Below are 11,446 nucleotides of genomic sequence, written 5' to 3' on the forward strand. Positions count from 1 at the left end.
TTGCACAGCGAATTTACAAATGTTGGCACAGGTCTGGATAGGAATGCAGACAAAGCGCTTCGAGTAACAAAGGCCCAACCCTAACCTCGTATCTAAATCATGCAATCCCATCCTATCTGTTCCAGAAGTGATGCAAACGTTAGCAGTCCCCTTTACTGATAATGTCCTATGGTCATCTCTGTGAACCGGGATCTGGCTTTGCAAACAGTACTTACTTTCTGTTTATGCCTTTCCCTGCCCCAAAAGTAAAAATGGTACAGTCTCATTAATGTACACACAGATGTGAAACACTCCCAGAAGCATGGAAGCATGGAAGCATGGAGGTGGCAGCATCATGCTATGGGGGTGTTTTTCATTGGCCAAGTACAGAGATATCCTGGAAGAAAAACGTTGTGGGCCGTGTATCCCTTTTTTCTCTGTGGTGGAAAATGTTTGGACATGCCTGTTGCCCAGAAGCTAAATCCTGACCACACTACGTTAATCACATTTTCAATAGGATATTTTCCTAGTTACAGCTTACAGAACTTGTTCATGACTTTACAAATAGGGTTTTTATTTGACCATTATTGGTGCCCTACAGACTTGAAATAGCACCCCTACACTCATACTGTTATTATTATTATTATTATTAAGCATTTGCATAGTAGTGAGCTAACATGTTAGCCTTCTATTTATTCATTGCAAACTTGGGGGGGGGGGCTAAAGACAAAGTAGGAAGCTAAAAACCTAATGTCTCATCAATATTTAGTGTTATTACAGATGCCTTGTGGCTGCAATACTACATATAACTTGTTCTATATATATATATATATATATGTGTGTATATATATATATATATATATATATATGTGTGTGTGTGTGTGTATATATATATATATATATATATATATATATATATATATATATATATATATATATACTAATTTAATAATGGGCCAGACTCGGCCATCATTTATTATTTTTTGACACACAGCGCTGCTTCGCTCTGTTTACACTTGTTAGCTATGGCTCCCAGGGAATCTTTCTATGAGGCAAGCTCAGGCAGAAGTGGTTGGAGTTTGTGATTCCCAGCAGGAGAAAAATATTTGAATCTGTCTGGTTGCAATTGAAGGAAAGATGAATGCGTCCAAGTACAGAGATTTCCTTTAAGAAAAATGCTAATACAAAGAAGTCTCAGGTCCCCTTTAACAAGTCTTTGACTTCTGTTCAAGTCATATGTTTTCTCTTTTTGCTGTTTGTAACCAAACCCTCCTGCCCCTGAATCATAAGTGGTACGGTCCTGCCATAAAGCAGGGAGGGGTCTAAACAAGCAACTCCATGCCGTTCTAGCTGCTAGCTAAATAACTATATACAGTACTACCAACGCAAACCTAAAATGAGCCCGGTCTAATCTGTGACATCATCATTGAATCATAATCACATTGCGTCCTTAAGGTGTTCTCAATCTGGAGAGGGGGATCAAGGGATTTGTGTTAAAATGTGAATGAGCAATCTAAATATATGAATAATAATAACAACACAGTAGAGGAGGATCATTTCAGTTGGTGGGGGGTAAATTCAATTTAGATGATTGTTTGGGGGGGGCACGTGTGCAACCACTCGGTGATGAATACTCTTAAACGCGCTGACCTGTTAAAAGTAGCACATGTGCACCCCTACTGGGGTGGGGGGGTCCTCTTTTAAATCTTTGGCATTTTGTTTGTGGTAAGAAAACCAAACAGTTTGCCGAGATAAGAACCTCACAATTCACTAGGGCTGCGTTAATGGTGCTAACTAGTGTATTTCATTAATAACGTTACATTTTTAACGCTCACAATTACGAGTACGCCTGAACACCTCACGGCGCAAACACAACAGAGCAAAATGCTAAAAGGAGACAGCATGACGTTGTTTAAGGTCATGGGGGTATGCTGGAGCCTATCCCAGCCGCACATGTCCACATTATAAAACGGCCTATTGTGAGCTCATGAGCTACAAAAAAAACAAGACAAACTTGTCAACCCATTATTACTTTAACAGTCTGAGACACTGTGTCGCTAAAATCATCACGCAGCAACCTAACACTCAAAAGGTAGGTAAGAAATATACATGTACCAATACGTGTTTAAAATAACTAGTTTCCCATGATGCATTTCATCCCAGTAAAGTCTTTCATTCAATTTCAGAGCTGATCAGACCCTGCTCCTCCCCCCCCCCCCCCATGTTTTTTTAAGTGTGCCGAAGGAGGGGGTACGTCACTTTGTAACTCTTAATGTGCAATTCGCTACATTTATATGCATGTATGTATACAGTCAGGCCGAGCCCCCATCCTGAAAGAGCCACCGGCATGGCTGTAAATGGCCCTTTAACCCCCCCCCAGATGTTTCTAATTGCAAAACACCTTCCGGCGTTGTTGAGTTGTCTCTGCCATTTGCAGTCTCTATCCTTGCTCTTTAAAAAAAATCATAATAATCTTTTGGAAATGATCCAAAATTAGATGAGATAAAGTCCAATTTCAATACACTGTTATTAAATGTCCTGATAACCTCCTCGCTGCCCCCCCTCCCACCCTAAAATGTACATGCTTATCCCTGCGTGAAGCATATGATTTTGAGTGGAGTAATTTAGCAGATGAGCGGCGGGCCATTGTTACTGGGATAATCTAGCTCTTGCTGCTCAGATAGGTTAACATGCAGCGGATTAGGGCGGCTTACCCCCCCAACCACACCAGACAACACTTGCCCTAACGCCACCGGCCCAAACACCCCCTCCCCTGCTCTTTTCACTCACTAATGTCGCCCCACCTTTGCCTCCTTTTTAATTTACTTTCCACCGCCTGCTGTCTCGCATCTGCTTCATCCGCCTCCTTTCACGCATGTCTGTTTTTATTTTGATTAAAACTACCAAAAGGCTTCTTTCAAACGCCATAAAATTGTATGCAGGGATACAGGAGGAGTGCGCTACTCGTGGCAACCAGCAGAGGGACTTGAGTCTGTCTCAGCTAGTTTGTGATTTGATTTTGTTTTAAAAAATTAATACAGTAATACAAAAAGATCAACCCCAAATTGTCCATAGGTATGAATGTGGGTGGGAATGCTTGTTTGTCTATATGTGCCCTGGGATTGGCTGGCCACCAGTCCAGGGTGGACCCCGCCTCTCACCCAAAGTCTGGAATAGGCTCCAGCATATCCGCGACCCTTGTTATTGTTACAAATAATACAGGCACTACAATACAGCACACTACAATTAATGCTAATCGGTATTTATAGTCCAATTGTAGTAATTCTACCTTGCTTGCGTCCACACGCCAGATGCGTGTTTTTGTTTTGTTGAACTGTTTATCTCAGCCGTGCTATTAATTAAAATGTCAAACATGACATGTGCTGGCATGACAACAAAATAACACACCATGGCTCGCAACATCGTGGCCCCACATCTGGCCCAGCTGCGTTGATGTCAGCTTAGACGCGAGACTTACTCGTGGAATTATCCGATTATCTTGTTTGTTCATTTAGCAGGAAGGTGTTGGTCTTTATGCACATCTGTGTTTGGCCTGTTTGCAGCCAAAAATTCATTTATAGCGGTTAATTGTTTTCAGACTCTGGTCGTGAAAAATGAATTTCAATGTTCAACTAGCGAGCTGACCAGTTAGCCTGAAATGTATTTCTTGTAAACCGAAGGGTTTCAAACGGAGTGCAGAAGCCACAAACTTACCACTTCCAAAAAAAAAGGACTTTATGGTCAGGACCTCAGAGGGATAATTATTGAGAGTGGAGTGCAAGTCAGTGTTATCATCCTGTATTCTGTTGATATCATGTGTATTACCTTGATTTCATTGTGTATTACCTTGATATCATCCTCTAGTACCTTGATATCATCGTACATTACCTTGATATCATCCTGTAGTACCTTGATATCATCGTACATTACCTTGATATCATCCTGTAGTACCTTGATATTAATACACTGTGCTGTATTTTCCTCCCTTAGTTGTTTGACTGCATCATGGATCTCAGAGAGGTTCCTCTTGAAGCTGTCATTCTGTGATTGTGCATTTCCGGTCTGTGTTTGCAGGCCTCTAGTTCTTGCCTTCTTAGTGCTACAGTTTGTTTCTACAGGCTTATTTCATTACAGCCTTCAAGGCGCCATAGAATATCAAATCCTTCTCATTCAACAGCATATTTTGCCCCATTTCTGATCATGGAGCCTCATTTCAAAGGCCAGTATTGTTGCTAGACAGCCGCTTAGAGCTTCAGCAGTTAGCCAGTTAGCTTGGCTTGCTTTCGGCTGTCAGCACTTGTAACTCGTTTATATTAAGAAATGTGTACCTCTCTCCGATCCCGAGTTCAACTTGAGGGTGTCAACAAGCTCTCCTGATCTTGTGTTCTCAGGAAAGGGCCAAAATATTTGAAAACTGCATCCATGAGCATCCTTTCTGGTCAACAACCAAACTCTTTAACACTTAATGTAAGAAACAGTACAACAAACAGTACTTCCGGGTTAGATGCTAAGCTAACCAAATGCTTGGTCAGTATAATGAAGACACACACAGGAGTCCAAACAATGTGGAGAAAAGATGTCCTCCTCTTTGGCCATTGTGCCACAAACTTCTCCTGCACAGCGAGGAGCACAAAAGTACAACAAAGAGCCAGGAAGTAATTAGCGGCTTAACGAAGACGAGTAGGAGGAGCTCTGGAGGGCGAGGGGGGTTAAAGTTTGGGGCCTTAAAAGATCAGTGTTAAATTGTCAGAGGTCAGCGGAGGGGTTAATTATGTGCTGGGCTCTTTGTGTCGTCAGGATAATCGCACGCTGGGTTTTGTGTGTCCTCACCAACATCTTCACCCATCCAACCCCCCCACCCCCCTCACACTTATTGTCCCACCTGTGAAAGGAGATGTAGCAGAATTGACTTAATTGTCGCCATCTCAGCCTCTCTTAATGACACAACGCACACACACACACACACACACACACACACACACACACACACACACACACACACACACACACACTTTGAGAGTGAGTACTTCCTGCTCACAATCTGAGGAATGTCTTTTCAACTTGGAGGAGCTCTGGCCGTGACTGTCGCTTCCATTGGGGCGTTGGTCAACATCAGTAAGCAAATAGCTTCATTGGCTACCTCAAATTGTCCATAGGTGTGAATGTGGGTGGGAATGGTTGTTTGTCTATATGTGCCCTGGTGTACCCCGCCTCTCACCCGAAGACAGCTGGGATAGGCTCCAGCATACCCCCGCAACCCTAAGCGGCATCTTACCGATATTGTCCAGCACTTCCAATACCGATATGGGCAGTAGCTCTTCCCTCAAAATAATGTTGGGTTCTTTTACTGTGATGCATTTCACAAATAAAGCCAACACAACACTGCGATATGCAGTGTGGGTTACACAGAAAGTATATTTATTTGAAGTATATGCTGATAAATGCCTTTAAACGCCGATAACCTGTAGCGTGTACTATTGCAGCCTGTAGAGATCCCTGTGTGCGTTTAGTGGCGCCCTCATCACATCTCCCATCACACAGGTCTGCTATGTGGTGGTCTGCTATGTGGTGGTCTGCTATGTGGTGGTCTGCTAACACATGCCATTGAAAATATATTGTGGATGTAGCATGTTGAAAAGTTGTCATTTAGGACCGCATTTGAAGAAAAAACTTGACGTGACACTTGAACACGCCATGGAAATTTCAAAGAAAATTTTACAAGAATAATGTTGATGTCAGTCCCGCCTCAAAATAAGCAGTACTTCAACATCAAGTTTTGCTCCTACTATCTCGTTTTGAGCTATTTTATGTTTACATGCCTAACATCATGTACACTAACCCAATCATTGAGTCTACATGTGGACAGCAGCAAAGGATGAAGAGACGGGCGATAAGTGTGATAATCTTCATTTATTCAATTGTGTCCTCCCTGCCCCCCCATGCATAAAAAAGTGGCACACTCCAAAGCATATGGCCCCCACCCAGCAACATGTGTTAATGTTGATTGAATAATGCTCTGCTATTAGACTAATGCCACACTTTCATCTTGCCACAGAACAGTAAGCGGTGCGGCTTAGCAGGCAGTTTTACCAATATTAGGGAACACGGAAATGTGATTAGATCGGTGGTTTGCATTTTTTTTTCCGTCATGACCCCCCCGGGGGCAGAAATGTTTCCCCGATTTGAAATACTATTAAGAAACTGATGATATGGATTTATTTCTGTGTAGTGTACAGACTGAACTGGAGTACCATCGATACGACAGGTCTGTACTAACCCTAACCCATAGTGAAAGTCAACAAATAGTCTACAGCTATCAATCTACTGTAGACTATTTGTTTACTGGCAATCTGTCATGTTCTATGCTTCTTGCCTAGAGCGACCAAACCCTCCAGTTTCACTGCCCTTACAACTCATTTCCACATAAAAATGCAATATTCTTTCACGCTAAAGTTGAAGCTATGCAATCATTTCCACAACACTAATAACTATTTTGCACCCAGCTAGAAATCTGCAGTTGACACATTTCACACGAGGGGTGGGCAAAACCCTTCATTTCACTGAACCGGATCATTCCGGTTTATTCAGTAAAAAGATCCGTTCATTTCGGTCAATTTGTGGTTTGCCTGTGATCTCCGCCTGTGCATAGACCCGGTCAGCCGTGTCGAGTCAGTCCGTTCACTCATGTTCACGTTTGTTCCGACTCAACTGTCGGTCATGAACAAACAGCCGACGAGTGTCGGTCAATCTCGGCCTCGGTCTTTCAGTCTGCTAACGCCACCCAACCACAGACCGAGGCGCAAAACTGAATTGTCTTTGACGATCACCCATCTTGAGTCTTTTTCTCTGAAAGCTAAAAATCAGGTTAGAAATCCATGATCTTAACGGGAAGGTAAACGGGAGTGTAAATGTGACTATAGGGGTGTTATTTCATGTCAGAGGGCTCCAATCATGTCTCAAGGTAAATGTCCAAATAGGAAGTATTCCGATACGTTGTACTCTTTACATTTGTGTTGTCACAGCCTGAATGCTCCACTTTTTGACTTCAGTTGGAAAGTGGCCCCGGTCCAAAGCAGCCCCGCTGTGAGATGCCCATCCCTCCCTGTGTTTGATGGACAGCATCTCCATGACAACCGTCACCAGCCCCTGTCCGAACCAATCAGGACCAAGGGCTGGGGTCCCTCCCTGACTCCAGGGTGAGCTCAAGAGTCCGGACTGAAGCAGACCTCGTCCATACGGTTCCCTGCTGGCTCTCCGTGCGGCTCCTCATGGTGTTCAGGTCTCCTCTCGACTTTTTCTCCGCGTCTCGCCTCCTCCTGCCTCGCCTGGCGGACCATGGCTCACCTGGACGCTCCCCGGATGACGCCTCCGCCTCCTGCGCGCCCCTGTCCCTGCCCGGCTTGTACTTCTCCGCCGCGCAGATCGCCGGCGTGTGCGAGACCCTGGAGGAGACCGGTGACATCGAGCGTCTAGCCCGCTTCCTCTGGTCCCTCCCGATGACAGCGGACGGCCGGGACTCCATCTCGGAGAACGAATCCGTGCAGCGGGCCCGAGCTGTGGTGGCCTACCACAGCGGCAGCTTCCGGGAGCTCTACCGCATCCTGGAGACGCACCGCTTCACCAGAGCCTCGCACGGCAAGCTGCAGGCCATGTGGCTCGAAGCGCACTACCGGGAGGCGGAGAAGCTTCGAGGGCGGCCCCTGGGTCCCGTGGACAAGTACCGCGTCAGGAAGAAGTTCCCCCTGCCCAGGACCATCTGGGACGGGGAGCAGAAGACGCACTGCTTCAAAGAGCGTACGCGCGGCTTGCTCAGAGAGTGGTACCTGCAGGACCCCTATCCGAATCCCGGCAAGAAGCGGGAGCTGGCCCACGCCACCGGGCTGACACCCACGCAAGTAGGTAACTGGTTCAAGAACCGGAGACAGAGGGACCGAGCTGCAGCAGCCAAAAACAGGTGAGGTACTTTTCATTGAGGAGTCATCCAAAGTGTCGTGTGTCGGATAAAGAGTGAATATTATTACAGGAAAATCATATTTACCCCAGTTCGCTCTGCAAAAGGACCCTTGGCGCCTCTGGTCATCCTGTTGGGCGGCGGTGATTTACTCGAAAAGGAGCATTCATGCGTAAAAGCGCCCAACCATCTATATATGATATTCTAATATAATATATCTATACCATTCTAATATCTAGCGTGTAGCAACCCTTTCTTTCGTTTTCTGGAATGAAAAAAAAAACAACACAAAATCAGGCCTAATTTATCATTTTAACAAATAAAAACGTTTCTATAATTATGGCTTTTTCGACTGTAAACATATAATACATAATATAATATATACATCTAAAAATATTTGGGGAGTTTTACAGTTTTTTGTCAATTTTCTAGGTTGCAGGCCTGACTTGTCATTCTAATCAATAAAACTAATATTTTATAATATTTTATAATTTTGGGGGGGGGGTTAATGAAAATAAAATTGCCCCCCCCCCAACTTTTCAATTTTCAGTGTTGAAAACAAAGGATACAATATAATTGTAATGAATAAAAATGCTATTATTATTATAGATTATTGCTTCCATCTTCTATGCCGCTTATCCTCACTATAAAGGGTCGCAGGGGGTATGCTGGAGCCTATCCCAGCTGGCTTTGTGTACCCCGCCTCTCCCCAGCCAATCACTGGGCACATATAGACAAACGAACCCGGGTCTTCCTGATCTCCCCACATGCTAACTTTGTTATTTTGGAATGAACATGCTGTTGGTTTTGACAAACCTTCCATTTGAGTATGGACAATGAGGTCAAAGGTCACCCTATAGTGACTAAAAATGTCATTTCCAGGTTGCAGCACCACCGCCTGTGTTCCAATGGCACTCATCATCCACTGAGCGGGGGCGGCTGCAGTCCAGACTTGAACGTGACCCGAGCGGACGGCGAAACGCTTCTCTCAGTAACAGACAGTGACTCTGACTTGGAGGTGTGAGACTTTCTTTTTTTTTTTTTTTTAAGGACCTTGAAGACCCTTTTGTGGTCCAACGTGCAGATGGGAGCATGCCTGCAAGAAATATTCCTGGCAATAATGTCAGATATTCCCACATCGTACACGTTTCTTAGCTTTTGATGATGACTTTTTGGATTTGTGGACACATCAAGCTGTGGACCCTCCATTAAGGACTGAAAAGTACCCCTTTGAGCTATGCAGCACAACTATGTCATGTCTGTTGTATGAGCACGCTCCCTATGAGTAGCCACACTTCCATCACCGACAATCAATACGCACTAAAACCTTCCTGCCTGTCTGATTTCTTTCTTTCTTTTCACTCCTTTTAAGAGTTGGCTGCTTTTATCTGAAGTTCACATCCAAATGCTGTCTTCTTGTATCGCTGAAGGAAATGTTTGGGTATTTTATATAAATAATAGTATAGTATTATAATAGTATTTGACATATGACCAGTGACATTATTTTGACTACTAAAAAAAAGCAAAAATGGATGAAAAAAAACATCTAAAAAAATTGAATAAAGTCAAAATATTAAAAGAAAAAAAGTTGTCATCTTATGAGAAATAGTCATATTTTTACAAAAATAAGCCAAAAATCAGTATGCGGAACTTGCTGTTGTGACTCAGGAAAAAGCCAAAAGAAGCAATGTATTATGTAGAAAATGTATGTCATTTTAGTCGCATAAAATTGAAATCGTAAAGAAAAACAAACGTAAATGTAATAAAGTTTCAATTATTTGAAAATTTGATTGCTGAAACAGTTACAATATTATAAGGATAATGTAATAATATGGCAAAAAACATTTACAAGAAGATAGCGGAAAATTATGTCATTTATTTGAGAATAAAGTCAAAATATTAAGAGAAAATAGTCCTATTCTATAAGGAGGAAAAAAGTTGAATTCACTCATTCAAGGGTTGCATAGGTGCTGGAGCCTATCCCAGTTGTCTTTGGGCAAGAGGCGGGGTCCACCCTGGACTGGTGGCCAGCCAATCCCAGGGCACATATAGACAAACAACCATTCACACTCACATTCATACCTATGGACAATTTGGAGTGGCCAATTAACCTTTTTTTTCGAATGGGGGAGGAAACCGGGGTACCCGGAGAAAAGCCACACATGCATGGGGAGAACATGCAAACTCCACACAGTCCACTCCACTCCAGTCTCCTAGCTGTGAGGCCTGCACGCTAACCACTTCCCAATGATTGAAATAGTAAACATTTGATATCATGTGTATTTCACATTATAAATTAATTTCACACAGTAATAAGTCAAGACAAAATCCGAGGAGCCACTCGGGAGCCGAAAGAGTCGAGATCTTTTTTTTTGTGAGCCGGGCCAAAGAACCGGCTCTCTAAAAGTGTACGTCACCACCTCCCGGGGTCGGCCACACTATTTGATAAACACTACACAAAGTGATCTCACGTGACCACTCTCGTTTGGTTAGAATCGACGCCTTTGTCCTCTTTTCGCTACAAAATAACACTCGTGTGTATGTTTGTTTAAATCGCTATTTAAATATGATTCCTATGAATGTGTTTCACAGTGAATAAATATGCTTACATGTGGGATAAGCCTTCTGATGAAGAGACGCTTCATGGTCAAGAAGCCATAATTTGAAGGAAGAATATCGGCACCTCGTGGTGAAATACGGTAAGCCTCCCCCACAATGACGTGACATTTGGACGCAGATGTGTTTTTTTTTTGCTTTCATTCATACTCATCAGTACAGTACATCAATACAGTATGGCATTCTAACGTGTCTTTCGATTTTTGGTTGCCGTCTTTTACAGCAACAATCCGTGACAATCAAATTTGCGAGATGTTGGTGAACACACCACCACGCTGTGCTACGCAATGTAAACCCCAAACCATTCCAAATAAATCCCAGTGACGTCATCTATGGGTGATACGATAAAATGGCCAGCAGAGGGCAGCAGTTGTCCATGTTGACAACAGCAGCCCTGTTTGTGAGTGCTTATCTGTCATTTGTATTCATTTAGAAAAACAAATACGTATACATAATTACAAAAGCACACTTCGTGCACAAACTATACTGCAAAATAGGTCAGGCAATTGTTGAATAGTTGTAGGGGTGTTTTAGCTCTATTTTTGTTTATTAAAACAATACTACAATTGAATCATTAGCTTATATTGGTGGATTAAATATTGATAAATTGCTAAATAAGTAAAATTATGATCGATAATTTCTTTGCCTGACATATTTGTGGTGTTTGATTTATGAACAACAAATTAAACCCAAAATCATTCAATGATCGTGAATATTTTCAAGTCAAGTATCAGAATTGGCAATAATGTGCCTGCATTTTCTTGATATCGTATCGATACCAATATTTTCAGTATCGCCAACCGCGAGTCTGGTCACTCACGAGTACGCGCCTCGCCAACCTCTGCGTGCGCGTGAGCGAGGCTGTGACGCGTTTTGCGCATTTCCTGCAGTAAGCTCGCA

The 11,446-nt window shown here is 43.1% G+C and overlaps 1 protein-coding gene across 2 annotated transcripts; it reads left to right on the forward strand.

Moving 5' to 3' along the window:
• Nucleotides 1–987: 987 nt before the first annotated feature.
• On the forward strand, nt 988–9,608 carry six3b (SIX homeobox 3b). Of its 2 annotated transcripts, XM_058062397.1 has the most exons (3): nt 988–6,940; nt 7,029–7,933; nt 8,813–9,608. In XM_058062397.1, the coding sequence occupies exons 2-3, from the start codon at nt 7,248–7,250 to the stop codon at nt 8,952–8,954; spliced, it is 828 nt and encodes a 275-aa protein (XP_057918380.1). In that variant the 5' UTR covers nt 988–6,940; nt 7,029–7,247; the 3' UTR covers nt 8,955–9,608. The 2 variants fall into 2 exon arrangements, with proteins under 2 accessions (XP_057918380.1, XP_057918379.1); XM_058062396.1 differs by having other exon boundaries at nt 988–7,933.
• Nucleotides 9,609–11,446: the final 1,838 nt, after the last annotated feature.

Source organism: Doryrhamphus excisus, chromosome 22 (assembly GCF_030265055.1).
Source record: "Doryrhamphus excisus isolate RoL2022-K1 chromosome 22, RoL_Dexc_1.0, whole genome shotgun sequence".
Classification (NCBI taxonomy): Eukaryota; Metazoa; Chordata; class Actinopteri; order Syngnathiformes; family Syngnathidae; genus Doryrhamphus; species Doryrhamphus excisus.

Excerpts from the sequence above, each read along its gene's own strand:
- six3b (XM_058062396.1), top strand. The coding sequence starts at position 7,248 with ATGGTGTTCAGGTCTCCTCTCGACTTTTTCTCCGCGTCTCGCCTCCTC. Across the intron at positions 7,934-8,812 it reads GCTGCAGCAGCCAAAAACAG|GTTGCAGCACCACCGCCTGT; the intron begins GTGAGGTACTTT and ends TGTCATTTCCAG.